General features: G+C 40.6%; 2 protein-coding genes across 6 annotated transcripts in view; one reads left to right on the plus strand and one right to left on the minus strand.

The window, feature by feature from the left end:
* Nucleotides 1-7,771, plus strand: part of DIS3L (DIS3 like exosome 3'-5' exoribonuclease) — a 30,287-nt gene extending 22,516 nt beyond the window's left edge. For 2 of the 3 annotated variants that reach the window (XM_004453135.4, XM_058294378.2), the window contains exons 11-17: nt 514-606; nt 1,381-1,911; nt 4,060-4,214; nt 4,304-4,482; nt 6,281-6,426; nt 7,169-7,343; nt 7,429-7,771. In XM_004453135.4, the coding sequence (XP_004453192.1) occupies nt 514-606; nt 1,381-1,911; nt 4,060-4,214; nt 4,304-4,482; nt 6,281-6,426; nt 7,169-7,343; nt 7,429-7,737 (1,588 nt within the window). In that variant the 3' untranslated portion in view covers nt 7,738-7,771. The remainder of the gene's footprint in view (nt 1-513; nt 607-1,380; nt 1,912-4,059; nt 4,215-4,303; nt 4,483-6,280; nt 6,427-7,168; nt 7,344-7,428) is intronic. The other variant, XM_058294379.2, reaches the window with a different exon arrangement.
* A 2,115-nt stretch (nt 7,772-9,886) lies between these two features.
* The window catches only part of TIPIN (TIMELESS interacting protein), a 36,470-nt gene continuing 24,352 nt past the window's right edge, over nt 9,887-22,004 (minus strand). For all 3 annotated transcript variants that reach the window (XM_004484940.5, XM_071214253.1, XM_058294380.1), the window contains 2 exons: nt 12,742-12,948; nt 9,887-10,487 (listed from right to left, as the gene is read on the minus strand). In XM_004484940.5, coding sequence (XP_004484997.2) covers nt 10,330-10,487; nt 12,742-12,948 — 365 coding nt within the window. In that variant the 3' untranslated portion in view covers nt 9,887-10,329. The remainder of the gene's footprint in view (nt 10,488-12,741; nt 12,949-22,004) is intronic.

A 22,004-nucleotide genomic window follows, 5' to 3' on the forward strand; every position in this document is an offset into this window, starting at 1 on the left:
TATTACTGTAATTTATTTTGTAACTGTGCTGGTCTCAGATTTTCAAAACAAGGGTTCCACATGTTTGTGCAATTCTGAAGATTCCTTCCAGGTTAAAAAAAAATTGAGGTTCACTTTCCCTTTACTTTTAGAAAAATAGTACCTCGATCAATTTACCTTTCCTTTTTTTTTTTTTTTTTTAACATAACCTGTTCACGTTTCCTACCAAATTGAAATGGATTAAATGTTTCATGAAGTAATATAGAATTTATATAAATACTATATCATTACACACCAGTTTTTCTTATATAACCAAGATTCATACCATTGAAGAAAGATTTTTTTTTTTGGTTCCCATGGACAAATATTCAGCCTGAAGCAGTATCACTTAGGTGGGAACATGGGAATAGCTATATTACCCACTCTGCTGCACTTTATGAAAAAGCCTTGGGGAATTTGTACTGAGATTTTGGCCATTTACCTGACTGCAGCCTACACCGCTGAAGGTCACGCGCCTGCATATGTCATTCCCAGGGCTACCACTTACTACTTAGCAGATCGCCGCTATGACATGCTGCCCCCCATCCTCAGTGCCGATTTGTGTTCCCTCCTGGGAGGCCTGGATAGGTGAGTTTGTTAGTTTGTTCATTATTTTTATCTTAAGACCTTGTCTCATTTTTACAATACTGGTAAAAGTGCTTGTTTCCCTACAACCTACTTTTTATCTTTGCCAATTTGATAAATGAAAAATGATCCTAGAGTGTTTTTCACTTACATTTTTCGGGCTAAGCATAAAGTTAAAAATCTTTTTGTATGTTTAAGTCATTTATGTCTCCTTTTCTGTGGACTCCTTCATGTTCCTTGGCCATCTTAATTTTGGATTTTTGACTTATCACTAAAATTGAATAGGAAATTAGCCCTTTGTTTTTTAATATGAGTTACACATTTTATATATGTTTTTAAGTAAGAGTGATTTGGTGGAAGTTCATTACTAAAAATTACTAAATTTTTTGCAAATTAGCCAACTGTCAAGACCATAAACATAGTTCAGTGTCATCCTGTAAGATTTGAAAACCTTTGCTCTTCATTACTGGGGAGCCAAATAGTCTTGACTTTATCAATGCTCTATATTCTGATTAAAATGGAGAACTGTAAGGTGGGATTTGTAACATTTCATGTGCGCCCATTTCATATTTGTTCAGGGCTCAGCAGAACCTAGTCTGATTTTGATGTTTTAATTTAGAACGTTTTTGATTGAGTGGTAGAATGGTTGGATCAAAACACTGAACCTGAAACCTGTAGCAATGTCATTTCTTTCAAGTAACATTTAGGATCAAGCTCTGCTTCTTTCAAAAGTGGAAGAATTGGATAGTGATACAGTCATTGTTACTGGTTTTGTAGGTATGCTGTGAGTGTCGTATGGGAACTGGATAAAGCCTATGAAATTAAGAAAGTATGGTATGGCAGAACTATTATTCGATCAGCATACAAACTATTCTACGAAGCAGCCCAGGGACTACTGGATGGAAACCTCAGCGTTGTTGATGATATTCCAGAATTCAAAGACTTGGACGAGAAGAGCAGACAAGACAGGCTGGAGGAGTTAGTGTGGGCAATTGGAAAACTGACCGACATAGCTCGCCACATCCGAGCTAAACGGGATGGTTGTGGTGCCCTGGAACTTGAGGGGGTAGAGGTTCACGTACAGCTAGATGAGAAAAAGAACATTCATGACCTCATTCCCAAACAGCCCCTGGAAGTGCATGAGACGGTGGCTGAATGCATGATCCTGGCCAACCACTGGGTAGCCAAGAAGATCTGGGAGAGCTTCCCTCACCAGGCCTTGTTGCGCCAGCACCCTCCTCCACACCAAGAGTTTTTTTCTGAACTCCGGGAATGTGCTAAAGCAAAAGGCTTCTCCATAGATACACGGTATTTCACTTTTGAGGGGGTGGAGGAATGGAAGCGAATGTTACACACCTCTTTTTATAATGTGGCAACCTAATCTTTGACCAAGAGTTGAAAACTTTCTGGCTCTCCTCACTTCTATAATGTTAGGTGTAGAGATTTAAAATTTAAACAAGTTTATTTAGGCATAATTTGACCCCACTACAATTTGTAATATAAAAGTAGGGAACCCATTACTCTGGATTTAATTCACCATAGACAAAACCCAAGAAATAACCCTTCTTATTCCAGTACTTTTTTTTTTTTTTTTTTTTTTAATTTTATTTCTCTCCCCTTCCCCGCCCAGTTGTCTGCTCTGTGTCCATTCGCTGTGCTGCTTATATTCTTGTCAGCAGCACCTGGGATCTGTGTCTCTTTTTTTGTTGCGTAATCTTGCTGCATCAGTTCTGTGTGTGTGTGGCGTCATTCCTGGGCAGGCTGCACTTTTTTCGCGCTGGGTGGCTCTCCTTATGGGGCGCACTCCTTGTGCGTGAGGCTCCCCTACACGGGAGACACCCCTGCTTGGCATGGCACTCCTTGTGTGCATCAGCACTGCGCATGGCCAGCTCCACACGGGTCAAGGAGGCCGGGGTTTGAAACTTGGACCTCCCATGTGGTAAGCGGATGCCCTAACCACTGGGCCAAATCCAATACTTTTTAAATGCAGCATATTTCTGTGGCATTATCATAAGATACAATGCAGATGGTAAATTTATACCATCACTTCATAAAATGAGACATATTAAGTCCCCACCTCCAGGATAAAACATTTTCCCCATTAAAAAGAATGTATAGATTTTTAAAATATTTTGTGAAATCACAGGTATGGATTAAAACACCTTTATTTATCAGAATGAATTATTTTCACCTGTCTTTAGGTGATAGTATCTTTGGTTTTTTTTTTTGGTGTTCATGGGTTGAGCTGTGTGTGTCAGGAACATGTGCTAAGAGCTTTCAGACATCTTGATTAATCCTTACAACGTTATGAGGTGATGTAGTATCATTCATATTTTACAGATAGGAAAATTAAGATCAGAGTGGTTAAGTAACTTGCCTGTGATTTGAACAGCCAGCTGGAGACAGAGCCAGGATTTGATTCCAAGTCTGTGTCAACTTGGACAGCTCACATTAGTGACCACTCTCTTAGCCAGCCACAATATAGAACTGAATTATGTGTGTTGTATTATTTTTATTTTTTAATGTAATTTTAATTTTATATTCCCTATTTGTTTTATTATCTTGAGGGAAAATAAAAAGAATGTTTCTTCTCTCCCTCATTCCCTCCCTCCCTCTCTTTGAAAGAAAACAAATTTAGAGTTCTTTTATTTATATACCTCAAGGTTAGTTTCATTTTATTTTTTTAACTTCCTCAGGCTCAGTAATTCTTGATTTTTAAAACAAAGTCCATTCTTTGACTCATATGGGATTTTTAAGGTTGCAGTAAGAATTCAACAAAACATTTGACTTTGTGCCAAACATTAGCTTAACATTCTGTCAGCACATTACTGCTTAAGAAATTTAAAAATTTTTTAAGATTTATTTTCCCTCTGCTGTTTTTGCTCTCTGTGTTGTCTTCTCTTTTCATTTTTTTTCTCCTCTAGGAATCACCAGGATTTGATCCTGGAGACCTCTAATGGGGAGAGAGGTTCCCCGTCAATTGCGCCATCTCAGTTCCTAGTTTTTGCTGCTCTTCACCTTGACTCTCCCCTTGTCTCTCTTTTGATGCATCATCATCTTGCTGCATGACTCACTTGCGCCGGGCACTGGCTCACCACGCAGGCACTCATGCAGGCACCGTGTGGGCACCGGCTTGACACACGAGCAGCATGCTTTCTCTTCTTTTCCACCAAGAAGCCCCAGGGATCGAACCCAGGTCCTCCCATATATACGGTAGACGGAAGCTCTATCACTTGAGCCACATCCACTTCCCCTAATTCTTATATGCTATTTATGTTTAAACCTTAAAAGCAAACTAGATTTCTGAAGGTGAAAAGAGTTGCTTATGAAATGTGTTCAAAATACATTTAACTACCTGCAGATGACAGTAGCCTAATGAGTGAAGGGTTCCCCTCAGAATTCTGATATGTAACTTACCACTTAGAACTAAATAACCGTTTTTCCATTCTCTGTCAGGTCCAATAAAACACTGGCTGATTCTCTGGATAACGCAAATGACCCCAACGATCCCATCGTAAACAGGCTGCTGCGCTCTATGGCCACGCAGGCCATGTCCAATGCCCGGTACTTCTCCACAGGGTCGTGTGCAGAGGAGGAGTTCCATCATTATGGTGAATGATAACATTTTCCTGTGTGACCGTACCTTGAACAAGTTGTTTAAGAAGTGTGTTTGTTTCATCCTACTGGTTTCTTTTTAAAGGTCTTGCATTAGATAAATATACCCACTTCACTTCTCCAATAAGAAGATACTCAGATATTATAGTGCACCGATTATTAATGGCAGCCATTTCAAAAGATAAGAGAATGGAAATGAAGGAAAAATTGTTCAGCAACAAAGATCTGGAGGAATTATGCAGACATATCAACAACAGAAACCGAGTAAGGGCATTTTAAACTCTCTTAACCATTATCTCTTTTGCTAAGAGAACAACAGCTTTATTTTGTAGCAGAATGAAATACCATATTTTCTAGCAAATTTCTGAAATACATGAGGAGCTCTCAGTACATTTCCAAATGTTCTGAGGTGACATGTGTGGATTTGGGAGATGTGACAATAGTTAGATGTTCTTACCAAAACGTAGACCTACAAAAGTTCAGGTAACACATAAATATATAAAGTAGATTGGAAAGAAAAGAGAACAGAAAATATCACCCATCATCTTAACACCCAGAGATTACCATGATTAACAATTCCAGACAATCTTAACTTTATTTATAAAAATATACCATACCTGCTGTTTGAAATTGCTCTTTACATTTACTACACCTGTTATTGATAGCATGCCATGTAAACCACTGTTTTAGAAGCTGCATTTTATTATTTTTTTTAGATGTGGGTTTACAGAAAAATTATGCATAAAATACAGGGCTCCCATATACCACCCTATTATCACTTTGTATTAGTGTGACATATTTGTTACAATTGATGAAAGCACCTTTTTATAATTGTACTATTAACTATAGTCCATGGTTTATCCTAGGGTTCAGTGTTGGGCAGTCCCATGGATATATATAAAATTTAACTATTTTAAAGTCATGTTACCCATTTAGGTAGTTTCTAATTTTCAGTATCATCCAGTGTTCTAGCTCTCGCCTATGCAGTCGTATTGCTATTGAAATTTAAATTAATTAAAATTAAGTAAAGTTAAAATTCCAGTTTCTCAGTCATACTAAACACATTTCACACACTTGATAGCTGTCTGTAGTTGGTGGCTACCTGTTGGGCAGTGCAGGTATAGAGCCTTCCATGGTTGCAAAGGTTTTGTTCAGCAACACAATCATCCTCGTGTATATACTTTTACAGACTTGTCGGATTAATGCCTGGATAAATTTAGAAATGGGATTGCTAAATCAAAAGGTGGGCACAAGGGAAGTGGACGTGGCTCAACTGATAAGAGTGTCTGTCTACCATATGAAGGGTCCAGGGTTTCATCCCCAGGGCCTCCTGACCCGTGTGATAAGCTGGCCCATGCACAGTGCTGCCACGTGCAAGGAGTGCGCCCTGCTAGGAGAGCCGTCCCCATGAAAAAAGCACAGCCTGCCCAGGAGTGGCACTGCACACACACAGCGCTGATGCAGGATGACACAACAAAGAAGAGACACAGTTTCCCAGTTCTGCCAGATAATGCAAGTGGACAGAGAACACACAGTGAATGAACAGAGAGAGCAGACAATGGGGGCGGGGGGAGGAGAAGGGGAAATAAAATCTTAAAAAAAAAAAAAAGTGTGCACAAATAAAACTTTGATACATATTACTAAATTGTTCTCCAGAACAGTAGTGTTCATTTATATTAACACTAAAAGGATTTTGGTAGAACAGACTTGAAAATAAAGGTAACATATAGGTGAAAAAAAAAAAAAAAAAGATACAGGTGTAATACTTCTAACTGAAATGGGCATTTCCCAAGTTTCCCAGCCTCTGATTTGATGAATTATAAACAAGTTCTAAATAACAAGTTGTTTTCTTAAAGAATTAATTTCCTAATATTTTTAAGGGGATAATATGGGATGATTAGGTTCCTACAAAAATTGATTTAATTCATAGTACAGAATTTTTTATTGTTTTATAGACTCTAACCTTTTTAAAGATATTGTTTCTGTGGGAATATGAATTCCATATTTCTTCTGAGAATGTTAGGAAAGTCATCATATTTTGGGGTTGTGCATCTTCTTACAGGCAGCACAGCATTCTCAGAAGCAGTCTACTGAGCTTTTCCAGTGCATGTATTTTAAAGACAAAGACCCTGAAACTGAGGAGCGCTGCATATCTGATGGTGTTATTTATTCAATTAGAACAAATGGTGTGCTGTTATTTATACCAAGGTATGTTACATCTAAAATAGTTATTAGGAAATCATAGTTAAACGGAAAGTTTAGAGCACAATATATTCAATATAATATATTAAAACACTTATTTCAGCAAATATATATAGTTACTATATGTACATCATGTAATATACAACTCAGTATATATGTATGAAGAGTGGAATCTAGTACATCAGTGTTAGGATAAATTTTCTTTTCCAGCCCGTATTTCAAGCTTTATTTCCAATCCTCACTACTCTCTGAATGTAACAGGTGCTTGTAGATGTCTTTGGCTTTGTACTTGCAGTTCTTTCCTGGGATGCTTTCCCTCCGCATCTCTGCCTGAGTACCTCTGGTGGGGCTTCAGAAGGGCTCACCAGGCTCCTCTAGCCACCTTTTTTCTGGGCTGCTGCTATACTTTTTAAGGCCTATTTTTGCTTCTTTAGCCTTTGAACCTCCTGGCATGGAGACTTCTTGGTCACCCAGCAGCCATGGGCCAGTTGACAGTAGAGGGGGAACGGTATACTCAATCCCCAGCTCCTTGCTTATCTTCTCAGACATCTCAGTTGGTCTTGTGGAGGTTTTGGAGCATCTTCCTCTGGTCAGTGCTCATCAGCTGTTAGCGCTTGTGGGCTTTGCCCTTTCAGTGTTCCTGCTTGTGTCCTTATCTTATTATCTAGAATGCTAGGTTTTCTCCTAGTGTTCTGGATACATATACACGATCTGCATACTCTAACTGCGGATTTTTATTTTAATTCAGGTTTGGGATTAAAGGTGCTGCTTACCTAAAAAATAAAGATGGCTTAGTGATCTCATGTGGCCCAGATAGCCGTTCTAAATGGAAACCAGGATCCCTTCAGCGATTTCAAAACAAAATTACCTCAACCACAATTGGAGGGGAATCTGTTACTTTCCATTTGTTTGACCATGTAACAGTAAGTCTATATTTATATTAAGTATTGTTTTCAATGTAAAGAACAAAGAGTGGGATTTAGTAATACATTTTCTCCTCTACAATAGGTGAGAATATGTGTACAGGCCTCACGTTGCCATTCGGATACAATAAGGCTTGAAATAATAAGCAACAAACCATACATGACACCAGATACAGAACTTTTTCATCAGAATCCCCTATTACTGAAGAGTGAATTGGTCAAAGAAGTAACTAGATCTATGGAGGAAGCTCAGCTTGCCCAAGAAATTAAAGTAAACATCATTCAGGAAGAATATCAAGAATATTGCCAAACAAAGGGAAGAAGCCTGTACATGCTTCTGGAGGAGATAAAAGACCTAGCTCTCCTGGATGTTTCAAACAGTTATGGAATATGAAATACTCATACTTCATTAAAGAAGTTTTATCTTACGTGAATGTTTTGCTGTCTTTTTAACATTAACATCTATATTTTCTGTCACCCAATTTTCTAGTTGATCAGGATTGGGTAGATATTTCACATGTACAAACTTTTTTCATAATTAAGTTGTATTGAATCAAGTGTAATTAGGTCACTTTACTGAAAACTGATTATCCAGTAATGAAGACAGAATATTTACCAGCCTCTCTTAATAAACCCATACTTTTTTTTTCTTGTTTCAAATCATTTCTTTCAAAAGAAGTTTTAAATTTTTCCAGTGATTGCTCCATTAAGACCATTTGGGTCAGAGGCCCCTTTGACCTGTCAGATTAATTTTTCAGTCATTTTCAGAAAATAGAATGTAATTCCTGTCCATCTATTCATTTTTAAAATTCCCTGTTATTTCACTCAAAGTTCCAACCCTGTCCACAGCACTGGTTGAGGATAGGGCATGAGAGGAAGGGGGTGCACAGGTGAGGTCTGTTCTCTCAAACTTCTCTTCCACCGTCCCATTTTCTTGAGTACGCCTCAGATGAGGCTGGAGGTCCCAGGTGCATTGGCCTATCTCCTGTTGGAAACTCCTTACTTTGCCAGCAAACCCTCCACTGGGAAAATAATTTGCCTTTCTCTTGGTCATGTCTAATCCATTTCATGAAGACGGGTAGAGACCTGAACCACCTCTTAGTAAAAAGACTTGGTGGCTACATTTTCTAGCTCATCCCCTACTGGCAGCAATAAACCACAAACCTCTGGTGCAAATGCCTCTTTGCCCATGTACACCCCACCCCTACCCCCAATATATTCTCTTTGGGTTTAACTTCCTGGCCTTTCAACCAAACTATCTTTTCCCCCACCCCTACCCCCAACTGAAGTCAGCAAGCCTGAAGAGGATAAAATGCCTGCTGGTCATTGTTTGTGGATGGAAACTACTTTAGCACTAAGGCTCCACCCTTTCCCCCGACTGAAAAAAGGTAAGAACTTTTCTCTACAAAACCTAGTCTTCCTGGCCTTCCGCTGGCAGAAGAGTTAGACCGGTACTGGAAACTTTCTATTTGCAGTTGTATTGTCTACTTTTACTACTATACCTTGTCTGTGTTTGATAGGACCAAACATCAAAGCATGGCCAAGAGTTTTCAGTAGGAATGGAGTTACATCCATTTGGGAGAATAGTCGTCAAATCACTACAATTTCTAATTTTGTAGGAACATGGCTTGGAGCACTTCCTATTCCACTGGATTGGCAAAGACCAGTGCAGGTGTGATTCATCTCCTGTACACTTGGAGCGTCCTTTGGCTATGTGGCTGGCCTTATTATTTCACCACTCTGGACGTACTACAATAGAAAGCAACTTACATACAAGGACAATTAGTTGGAGCAAAAGGAGAAGATATTTCTTTGTGCAGATTCCATAAAGACTGTGCAGAAATATGTATAGTTAAAGCCAAGCAGTTCCATTTACAGTACTTTTTCAATAGTTACAATATGATGTGATTATAGCTTTTTAAACTATGAAACTCCTGAGATTGTGTCTTCTAGTTGAAATATTTATAATAGAAAAACAAACCAAAAAACCTAGTCTTTCCAACAAAGCTTCCTGGTTTGTAAAACTATTTTAGCCCCTTCCTTCTCCTCCACTGGACCTTCTTTTAACTTGAGTATCAACAAGGTGCTTTCTCTTTGTAATTGCTGCCTCTACCAAGGTAATAAACTCAACCCCAATGAGGTCCTCTCACCATCTAGAATTAACACCTCTAGCATCATATTCACTTTTTCCAGATCTTCTTTATTTCCTAGGTCTTCATTTCTGTCATATGTTCTTCCCAATACTTGGAATTTTCTCCACCCAAACCCAAAGGTCTCTCCCGTGAGTTCTAAGTTCTTTATGTTCCCAATATACCTTGCAGCTTTCTCTCCAACTAGTCAGTAAGATACCAAGGAGCAGCACCCTATTCTTTGAACTTCCCTAGCATCTATGAGGCTCATGCAATATATACCTTTCATGTGACCTGTTAAATAGAGTGACTCCTCAAAATACATGTAAACACATATGAAAACCTTCCACATTTTACCAAAAGTGTGAAGTACAGAATTAAATTGCAACGAGAAGCTTTCATAAAGCCTAAAGGTAGTTTGTAAAATAATTTTTATTCTCATTTATTTTTTATAAATGGGCATTAATGCTCAACATATATTTACATCGTAAAATCATGCAACTTAGTGAAAAGACATCCAAAGCACATGAGCAGCAGAAATTGCTTATTAACTACTAATCATTTTATGAAGCCATATCCATCTCTATAAAAATAATAAAGAAAATAGACTTACTTAGAGCTAATAAATGAAGAGCATATATAAATATCAGATTTTAAACAGGAAATCTGCAAAAGTTTTACTACAAAAGGATTTTCACTCAAAGAAGACAAAACTACATAGTAATCCCAAACTTGGAGAATAGTAAGTTAATAGATAAATTTTCTCTCTTAGTTGAGTCTTCAGTAACATCATCTCTTGATGAAACATACAGTTACTATTGTACATTTTAAAAGGATTAGTCCACTTATGTTTCTTCTCATTTTACTTCCTCCTCTACATTTATAATATTGGCAGCAGCAGCATTACATGGATTGTCTAAAATGTCTTCGTTTAATCCATCTGACACCTCACTTTGGTCTTCACCTGTATTAACTTCTTCACTTGTATGTGCTGTTGGTATATTCACTAACAAATCTAAAAGAAATCATCATCATTACCCATAGCATACACCTGATCCAATCTTAATTGATAAATACAATCTCTCCACAAGCTACTGTCAGTAGAAATGAGATCTATGATCACTTAGTTAAGGCTAATTATAATCAGTTCCTTCTAAATAAACCTATTTTTGTAAATATATAATGTCCATTTAAAAATACAAAAGGGTCTTAGAAGGTACTACATTCAAACTTGAATCATAACCAAATGTAACAGTTCAAAATCAGAACTACTAGTAAAGGTTTTTTAAAAAAACCAAATGCACTTAACAGTTTATGTCAAAATGATCTATAGCAGGAGTTCTTAACAAGGGATCCCTGAGCTTGAACTGAAATTCAAAAAACATTATTCTTGGGAAGTGGACATGGCTCAACTGACAAAGTGTCCATCTACCATATGGAGGGTTCAGGGTTTGATACCCAGGGCCTCCTGACCCACATGGTAAGCTGGCCCATGCGCAGTGCTGCTGCGTGCACGGAGTGCTGTGCCACGCAGGGGTGTCTCCACATGGGGTGCCCTATGCACAAGGAGTGCGCCCTGTAAGGAGAGCTACATCATGTGAAGAAAGTGCAGCCCGCCCAGAAGTGGCACTGCACACATGAAGAATTGATGCAGCAAGATGATGCAACAAAAAAAGAGACGCAGTTTCCAAGTGCTGCCTGATAATACAAGTGGATGCAGAAGAACAAACAGTAAGTGGACAAAGAGAGCAGACAACGGGGAGGGGGGGAATAAATAAAAATGAATCTTAAAAAAACCAACATTCTTGTGGGGCTTTGCTGGTACAGGTGTGATATATTTATTAAATAATACACAGAATAATGCAGACTTAGTAAGGAGTCCATGGTTTTCACCTGACTGGCAAAGAGATCCGTGGAACAAAAAAGGTTAAGAGGGAAACGGACTTTGGCCCAGTGGTTAGGGCGTCTGTCTACCACATGGGAGGTCCGTGGTTCAAGCCCCGGGCCTCCTTGACCCGTGTGGAGCTGGCCCATGCGCAGTGCTGATGCGCGCAAGGAGTGCCGTGCTACACAGGGGTGTCCCCCGCGTAGGGGAGCCCCACGCGCAAGGAGTGCACCCATAAGGAGAGCCGCCCAGCGCAAAGGAGGGAGCAGCCTGCCGAGGAATGGCGCCGCCCACACTTCCCGTGCCGCTGACGACAACAGAAGCGGACAAAGAAACAAGACGCAGCAAAAAGACACAGAAAACAGACAACCGGGGGAGGGGAATTAAATAAATCTTTTTAAATAAATAAATAAATCTTTTAAAAAAAACAAAACAAACCCCTGATCTATAGTAAAGAAAATTCAAGATACTTATTCCCATTTGAGCAAATTTTTAAGTCATAATATAAGTAAAGATGAGCTTCAAGTACTTACTGACAATGATGGCAAGGAAGCCACTGCACAAAAGTTTGTATCTTTCTATAACTTTTCACATAGTGCTAATAAAACATCCATTTATAAAGATAAAAATTAAATTCATTTTAACTGAAAAATATAGCAATCTAGTTTCACTGAATAATTTCCACTTGAGAATTACCTTAAGTGAAACATGTTTTACAACATGATCTTTTCACTACTATTAAAATGCTTATTTTGCCTTTTGAAAAGAAAAACCAGATTTGAAACTGAGACTTTATATGCAATGCTGCTCAACTTCATTCAAAAACCAATTTGCAATTTTTTTTTAACAAAGTTTGTTATCTAGTTTCCAAACCTACAGTCTTTTAAGAGCAATTTTAAGGCAGTTTTAAACTGGAAAAGGTGATGCTACAGAAAAGTAAACTTACAGCCACCAAAAGTAACAGCTCACAACAGAAGTGAGGCAAATGCAATAAAAAGCTATTTATATCATAACAAATGGCTCTAAAGTCCTCAATGGATGCAAAAGACATATATATATTTAGGACATTATCTAATAACTAACTGTTCATAACTTTGATATTAAGGAAGAAACTGTGTCATATGCTTTAAGGAATCAAGGAAAAATATATTCTTGGAGGACTAAGACTCAATTTTAAATGAGGTAATTTTTGCAGAGGTATTCAGCTATCTAGAAAACTATTTATTCTTTGAGGATTCCAAGAGCTAATATCGTTCTCTCACTCAAATACATATTTTTTGATTCTTAGGGGTAATTATGTTTTGGAGTCTAGTATGGAGGCTAAAATTTCTAACATGCCCTTCATATGTTAATGGTAGCACATAAAACCCAGCATAAAACTTACCACTTCCTTGGGACTGACTATTATTCAGTAGCTTTGCCTGCCTTCTTTCCAAGGCCAGTTGTTTATTTCTCTCAATTCTTTGTTGTTGCTCTTCTGTCAGGCTTCTACTTGACTGAGAAGCAAACCTGTCACTTTCAGATGAGTTTGTCAAAATGGCATCAAGTTCAGTAGTCATTACGTCACGGCCATTACTTTCCCCTACTTCATCTGTAGTACAGAGAAAGTTACTTAATGTATATCTTGTAGTATAGATTAATTAGAGACTTCATGAGGTACGAATCGAACCAAAGTTTAAATGGCAGAGGACAGATCTGAAGAAACAATACCTGGAGGTATGAGACTACTGCAATACATGCTTGATTCAAACAAGTAAAAGGATTATTTATGAATCACTTTAAAGAGGCATTTTAGGTCAAATGGAAATACTAACTAAAAATATTTATGAAAGAAAAGTTCTTAGTTATATTTAAAAATGTTTTATACTTGGGCTAATAAAGGAGCTTGGAGTTTGAAGAACCCAAACCATATTCTTGTTCTATGTTAAACCAACACATTTTAATAGCTTGCCATAGTGTCTAAATATGGTACCAAGTAATATCTTACATAGGCAATTTTCTTTATAAGGCAAAAAAAAAAAAAAAAAAAAAAACCCCACAAAATGAAAAAGTAAATTTAGAGAGCTACAGACTTATTTCCAAGTTAGTTTTTAAAAAAATTCAGTGCTCTCTACATTAGCCTTAAACAAAAGCCTTGTACACCAATTATCTCAAAGCAAGATGCCCAAAATGATCCACAGGTATGGAAAGTAAATATTAGTCTCCCATTCATATTTCATTTAAGAATTAAGAAAAACTAAGCTTTACTACCATACTTAAAATAAGGCTTGACACTGATGAACTATCAACTACCCACATGACAGAGTTATTGTATGCCTAAACGAATACTGGCAGCTCCGCAAAGAAGGCTGGGTGGGAGATTCAGGCCCTCATTTTTTCATTTCAGCATATGGTGGCATACAGAAGTTTCAGATTTCCCAGTTAAGTAGACTGATACAGATTACCTAGTTTTAACCAAAATAAACCCCAAAATCCGTAAGTGGTAGCCTAAAGAGGTTTTTGCAAAACAACAAAATGTTTGCAACAAGCAAAAATTAAGAAAATGGCAGAGCTGACACTTCACCTTCTCTTTACATGAGCCAATATTTACATACAGCACATTATGGATTAAAAATAATAACCCCATCAGATATGATAAGCGGGCCAAAAAATTCAAACTCACCAAGACTACCATATGAAATATGACTTTACATATACTGTTCTTGTCCTTTGTATATACTGTCTTGAGATATTTGGATGACAGTTAAAAAAAAAAACTATCACAATTAGCAAAAGCATTGAAAACATGAAAACAAACCTTTAAAATTATTCCAGTGAGGTTTAAAAATCATATGAGATTTAATCTAGCTTTTTACAATTCAAACTCCTTTTGAGTTTCTTTCTTAACAAAGACAAAAAGCCATACAAACTTTTTCTTCCTGGCATAGAAAAAAAATGTGATACGTTAAAAATGCATCCCTTTGTCAGAAAATAATTAGGATACATGTAGATAACACTGCTGGATAAGAATAAAATATGAGAGGCAAATATACATATATGGGTTTTCTAATATAGTTTACCTCACAGGACTTCCAGGATTCCAAATCAGTAATAATGAAATTTACAAAAACCTGTATTTTGTTGAGTCATGAAAGGAAAGCTACCTTCATAGCAGATGGCCTCTTTAATATAAATGATGTTTTATGGAAAAGCACAGTAAACATGAACAATAATGGAGCATCTTGCTTCTTTGACTAGGATTAAAAATTTTTTTTAAAAAAAGGGCACCACATTTGCTATTCACATACTGTCACATTGCTAGATAAGCCGTTATGGCAAAGAAGCTCAAGCTAAAACTATTCAATGTTCTACAGTATGCCATCATCATGGTACAGACAATAAACTAATAGATAAGGAAACTAAGTGGTAAGGAAAAAAGAAAAACAGCATAGAGGGAATTACGAAAGTGGCAAGGGGGAGCAATTTTAACAGTATGATTGGGAGACTTCAAGTTGACATTTGAGTACAGTTTGAAGAGGATAATAAAGTTAGCCATGCAAATGTGGGCAGAAGACTGTTTCAAGCAGAAGAAATATCCAGTGCAAAAGCTTTAAAATAGAAATGTGCCTGCAATGTTTAAGGAACAGCTAGGAGACCAGTATGGCTGAAGCAGTGTAAGGGACATAGTGAAAGATAGAGAGGCAAACGGGATGGAGTGAGAATGCAGAAGACCCTGTAAGACCAAATGGGACAGTATTAGCATTTTCGCTTTCTTTTACTTTGAATTAAATAAGGAGTCACTGCAGGACTTTGAGCAAGACTACGCATTTGTTAAAAATATAAAAATATAACATCTATTTAATTTGTAAGAATAATTGGTTGAAAATGGGTAGATGAAAATTTGCTAGTAAACGTCAACAAAAATACTTGCATTAATTAGTGCATGGAACTGAAAAATACAAAGATTCAGTTGATGCTCTACTTTCATTTGGATTTATGTATTTTTGTAAGTAAAGCTCAAATTAAAAGGAAAAAAAAACCAAAATCTGCAACTAGACATTCAAATTTATCAAGAAACTTAAACAGGAAAAGGACATTATCAACATGATGACTGAAGTAAGACATCCCCTGAAAAAACCTCCCCAGGGAAGTGGATGTGGCTCAGGTAATAGGGCCTCTGCCTACCATATGGGAGGACCCAGGTTCAATCCCTGGGGCCTCCTGGTGAAAAGAAAGAAGAGAAAGCATGACTGCATGGCGAGCCAGAGCCTGCACAGTCACCAAGAGCCAGCGCAGTGAGCCACGAGCCAGCACGGTGAGCCAAGAGCCCATGCGGCAAGCCAAGAGCCCGTGCAGCGAGACAAGTGCCCGCACAACGAGCCTAGTGCCTGCATGGGTGCCTGCATGGTGAGCCAAGTGAAGTGCCCATTCGGTGAGCCGAGCGCCCATGCGAGTGCCTGTGTAGTGAGCCAAGTGCCCGCATGGCAAGCCAGTGCCCGTGAAGTGCCCGTATGGCAAGCCAGTGCCCGCGAAGTGCCCACATGGCAGACTGAGTGCCAACACAGCAAGTCAAGTGCCCAGGTGGTGAGCCAGTGCCCACACAACTGAGTCACAAAGCAAGATGATAACACAACAAAAGGGAGACAAAGGGGAGAGTCAAGGTGAAAAACAGCAGAGACCAGAAATTGAGGTGACACAATTGACAGGGAATCTCTCTCCACATGAGAGGTCCCCAGGATGGAATCGAATCTTACAGGAGAAAGACAAGAAGAGAAGACAAAAAAGATAAACAGATACAGAAGATTACAAAGCAAATGGACACAGATAGCAAAAACAGCAGGGAAGGGGAGAGAGTGGGGGAGGGGGGGAACCTCCCCAGAAATTCAGCAAATAAAAGGACAAATCCCACTTGCTTAGAACTCCAGAGGATAGTAAAGACTGCAGAAGGACTCCACAAATACTGAATTGCGGCAGCTTGCTCGGTCGGTAGAGGTGGGGTCTGGCTGCGGACGAGGGGTCGGTCCGGCAGCAGACGAGGGATCGGTCTCACAGGGGTTGCGCGGTTCGGCTGACGGGGTCGCCCGGCGAAGCCGGCGACGAAGGGGTCGCCCGGAGAAGCCGGCGACGAACTGGGGACAAGGGAGGCCAGGCCCTTGTCGGGGGCTCTCAGGACTGGAGGGCACACGGCAGAAGAACTACCGCGGAGACAAGGTAAACACGCAAGTCCACTTTATTGAGGGAGAGGCAACAGTTTTATAGGGGCTGGGGAAGGCTGATTGGTCGAAGCCACGCCCTGTTCTGATTGGTTGCCGGCGAAAGGTCAGTGGGCGGTACTGGACGGGGGAGGGGTGGTGGTTAGGGATTGGCTGTCGCTGTTGCTGGGGGAAGGGGCAGGGTTTAGGGATTGGTGGCTGCTGTTGCTGGGGTGGAGGGCAGACTGGAGTTTCCCGCCCAGCCTGGCTGTTGCTGCTGTCAGGGGGAGGGAAAAGGGCAGACTGGATTTTTCCGCCCACGCCTGGCTGTTGCTGCTGTCGGGGTAGGGGAAAAGGGCAGACTGGAATTTTCCGCCCTGCGCCTGCGCAGGGAGAAAGAAGAAGAAGGGTGCCGCCCCACAAGGCATCATGTGGCGCCATCAGGGAGAAGGGGCGGCCGCGGAAGCATGGCTGCCGAGAAGGGGAGACCTGAGGGCACTCTGCGCCCATGCCGAGCTTCCTTCAGGGGTGGCGGTGAGTCCGACCAGCCACCCTATTATGGGGGCAGCGGCTTGGCCTGCCGCGGCTGCTCCCCCGCCAGGCCAGCAAACCACACTTCAGCCCGGGGGGGTGACCGCACTGAATCAAAGAAAAAGAAAAATAACAGGTAGGAAATTTCTGTCCTGAACCACTAGTCCATTTCCTTCCCCCTCACTCAGCCCAGGACCGCTTAGAAGTTGCTCCGAGGCAGCAGCTGGAGCTCTCTCCCACCTCCCACGCAGGCAAAGACTATAGAATAATCCACAGAAGTGAGTTGGAGCCCCATACATATCCAGGCACAGGGACCTAAGTCCAAGGAGACTCAAGGTGGAACACAAGCCACTGAAGAGTACTGCATACAAAAAGGTCCTCACGAAAAGGGGCAAGGAAAGAAAGAGACCTCAGTGGAACTGCAGCTGGAAGATACTGTGCTCACGCAATCCAGTTTCTATTGGCAGGACCATACAAACACAAAAGAGACTTTTCTGGATTGACCCAACTTTCTGGATGGATCCCAACTGGCTTCCCCAGAGGAAGCCCTAACAGGCAAGAACCAGAAGGAGAAAAGCCTCACAGAGGGTGAAAAAGGTGGGGTGGAGAGGGCAGTGTTTCAACTGCTCACAGACAGGAGAGCCCCATAAGGGAAAAAGAAAAACAGGACACCGAGCAAGGGAGAGAATTTAAACAAATTGGAGGAGCTAGGGAGAAAATTCTGCAATTTTCAACCAAACACATCAAGATTCCCAGAGGAAGGGAAGTTTTCTCCTGGAGGTAAAACAACTGCATAAAGAGTATAATCTTAAAAATTGTACAAATATTCAGGACAAGAATCAGATGAAGAAGAGCTGAGAAAATTTGCTTAAACATAGTTTATTCTAAAGCTCTAGAATAAGGTGGACCAAGTATCAAAGAGCCTTAACACAAAGCCAATTAATAAAACTCTAGACAAGAAGGAGAAACTGACCTAAGAGTTAACTCATAAAGATAATCAGATGCCAAGACATCTGTAAAAAAAATTACGAGCCATATTGGGAAACCAGAAAATATGGCTCAATCAAACAAATTAAAACTTCAGAAGAAACACAGAACATGAAAAAAATTAATCAAAGAAGTTCAAACAAATCTTCTGAATTAATTCACGGAGATAAAGGAAAATATGCATAAGAGACAAATTATATTAAGAAGACAATGTGCGAGCATAAAGAATTTAAAAGTATAAAAAGAAACAACAGAAATTATTGGGATGAAAGGCACATCGTAGAGATTAAAAATACACTAGAGGCATACAACAGCAGATTTGAAGAGGCAGAAGAATCAGTGAACCTGAAGACAGGACAATCACAATCATACAGTCAAAAGAACAGAAAGAGAAAAGAATAGTAAAAACTGAGAAGTGCCTCAGGGATCTGAGTGACAGCAAGAAGTACACAAATATATGTATCATGAGTGTCCCAGAAGGAGAAAAGAAAACTAAAGGGGCAGAAAGAACATTTGAGGAAATAGTGGCTGAGATTTCCCAACTTTTATCAAAGACAAAAATATACATGTCCAAAAGTACAACCTACTCCAAACAGAATAAACCATAATAGACTACTCCAAGACATATACTAATCAGAATATTAAATACCAAAAATAAAAATTCTGAAAGCAGCAGGAGAAAAGCAGTTTGTCATGAATAAAGGATCCTCAATAAGACTAAGTGCCGACTTCTCATCAGAAACCATGGATATGAGAAGATAGTGGTATGGTATATTTAAGGTAATGAAAGAGAAAAACTGCCCACCAAAAATTCTTTATCCAGCAAAACTGTCATTCAAAAATGAGGGAGAGCTTAATATATTCAGATAAACAGAAACTGGCAGTTCATCAACAAAAGACCTGCCCCAAGAATAAAGAATAATGAAAAATAAAAATGAAATAAAATAAAAAAAGACCTGCCCTGCAAGAACTATTAAATGCAAATTCTTCAGGTTGAAAGGAAAAGACAAGAGAGAGTGGCTGGAGTACTTTGAAGAAATGAAAATTATCAGTAAGGTAACTAAAGGGATTAAATGCAAAACCCAAAAATACTGTATATTCAATATACAACTCTACTCTAATTCCTTTAAGAGTTGACTACAATTGAACAAGAGATGTATTTCCTAAAACAGACATGGAAAATATAAAGTGGTAAAGTGGAACAAAAACAAAATAAAAAGGAGAAACAGGGATATGAGAGCAGAGAACATGGATGTTCCTGAAGCTAGGCTGACATCTTTTCAGATTAGTAGGTTATAGATGTAGGTTGCATAATATAAACCCCAGGGTAACCACAAAGAAAGTATTTTAAAAATATACAGGGAAGTGGATGTGGCTCAACTGACAGAATGTCTGCCTACCATACAGGAGGTCCAGAGTTTGAACCCAGGGCCTCCTGGCCCGTGTGGGCTAGCCCACGCACAGTGCTGCCGCACACAAGGAGTGCCATGCTACACAGGGGTGTCCCTCGTGCAAGGGAGTCCCACGTGCAAGGAGTGCGTTCCACAAGGAGAGCCACCCCATGGGAAAAAAGCACAGCCCTAGGAGTGGTACTGCATACACGGAGAGCTGATACAGCAAGATGATACAACAAAGACAGACACAGATTCCTGGTGCCACCGAGAATGCCAACGGACACGAAGAACACACAGCGAATGGACACGAGAGAGCAGACAATGAGGGGGGGTGCAGGGGAAGGGGACAGAATAAATAAAAAATAAATCTTTTAAAAAATTATAAAAAAATAAAAATATACGGAAACAGAAATGAGAAAAAGGCCAGTCAAATATATTACGAAAGAGAAACCATACAGAAAAGGACTTGCAATAAAGGAAAGAGAACTAAAAAAGATATGATATATAAAAACCAATAGATACAGGAAGCAGATGTGGCTCAAGCGATTGAGCTCTCACCTACCACATGACAGGTCCTGGGTTCAGTTTCCAGTGCCTCCTGGAGAAGACAAGGAAGACAGTGGGCTGGCACAACAGGCAGGTGTGGCGAGATGATGCAACAAGGAGATACAAAGAGGAAAGACACTGAGAGACACAACAAAGCAGGGAGCTGAGGTGGCTCAAGCAATAGAGTACCTCTCTCCTACATGGGAGGTCCCAGGTTTGGTTCCCAGTGCCTCCTGAAGAGAGGACAAGCAGACAGAGAGAGTACACAGCAAATGGACACAGCAAGCACAAACTAAGGAAGGAAGAATAAATAAATCTTTAAAAAACAACAGATACAATGTGAAGTAAGTACTGCTAATACGGTAATTAAACTGAATGTTTCTTTTTCTTTTCAGGAGGTACCAAGGATTGAACCCAGAACCTCATATATGGAAAGCAGGTACTCAACCACTGAGCTACATCTGGTCCCCCATGAAAGCTGGTTTTTTCAAGATTTTATTTCTCCCCGTACCCTCATTTACACTCCCTGTCAGTTCACTGTGTGCTCGTCTTCTTTAGGAGGCACTGGGAACCAAACCCAGGACCTTCCATGTGGTAAGCGGGAGGTCAATTGCTTGAGCCACATCTGCCTCCCAGGTTTTTTCATTTGTTAGTTTGTTTCTTTATTTTTAGGAGGTACCAGGGATGAAACCCAGGACCTTGTATGTGGGAAGCAGGTGCTCAACTATTTGAGCTATATCCACTCCAACATTGAATGTTAATGGATGAAACTTCCCAACCAAAAGAAACAGAGTGTCAGAATGGATTTTTAAAAAGCATTATCCAACTATATGTTGTTTACAAGAGATAACACAACTTAGACACAAAAACAGAAATACACTGAAGGTGAAAGGTCAGAAAAAGATATTCCATGCAAATAGTAATTAAAAAATAGCTGGGGTAGCTATACTAATATCAGACAAAGCAGACTTTAAGCCAAAAGCTGTTACAAGAAATAAAGAAGGACACTATATATTAATAAAGGGGACAATCCATCAAGAAGAATTAATCATAAATATTTATGCACCTATCCAGGGTGACCCAAAATATATAAGGCAAACATGGGCAAAACTGAAGGGAGAAATAGACATCTCCACAATAATAGCTAAAGACTTCAATACACCATTTTCATCTAGGGATAGAACATCTGGGAAGTGGATGTGGCTCAACTGATAGTGCTTCCGCCTACCATACGGGAGGCCCAGGATTCGATACCCAGGGCCTCCTGGCCTGTGTGGCGAGCTGGCCCATGCAGAGTGCTGCCGCACGCAAGAAGTGCCGCCCTACACAGGGGTGCCCCCCGCATAGGAGTGCTGCCCCGTGCTGGAATGCCCCCCGCACAAGGACTGCCGCTCCTCCGCACAGGAGTACAGCCCACCCAGGAGTGGTGCCACCCATATGGAGAGCTGATGCAGCAAGATGACGCAACAAAAAGAGACACAGAGAGGGGGCAAGATGGCGGCTGAGTGAACATCCCTGTTAGAGTCTTCTGCAGGGAATCGGCTGGGCGGCGTTGGAGACTCTTTGGGACCGGATTGTTTCGGGATTTTTGCTGGTCCGGAGGTGTCTGGACATCGATTTGGAGGGAAGGTAACAGAGAGGATTCGTCTGTGAAATATACACGGAGATCCCAGCTACCTGTAGAGGATTCCCTTCTTGGGTAGGCGGAGACGAGGCATCTAGCCCCGCTCGGTGGGGCTGAGCCAGGCCGGGCCGGGCCGCGGTAGCGTTTGGAGCCGGGCGGGGCCGGTGCAGGCCCCGGCTGCGGGCCGCGGTAGCGCTTGGAGCCGGGCGGGCCGCGGTAGCGCTTGGAGCCGGGCGGGGCCGGTGCAACCCCGGCTGCGGGCCGCGGTAGCGCTTGGAGCCGGGCGGGGCCGGTGCAGGCCCCGGCTGCGGGCCGCGGTAGCGCTTGGAGCCGGGCGGGGCCGGTGCAGGCCCCGCTGCGGGCCGCGGTAGCGCTTGGAGCCGGGCGGGGCCGG

The sequence above is a fragment of the Dasypus novemcinctus genome, chromosome 3, assembly GCF_030445035.2.
Source record: "Dasypus novemcinctus isolate mDasNov1 chromosome 3, mDasNov1.1.hap2, whole genome shotgun sequence".
Lineage (NCBI taxonomy): Eukaryota > Metazoa > Chordata > Mammalia > Cingulata > Dasypodidae > Dasypus > Dasypus novemcinctus.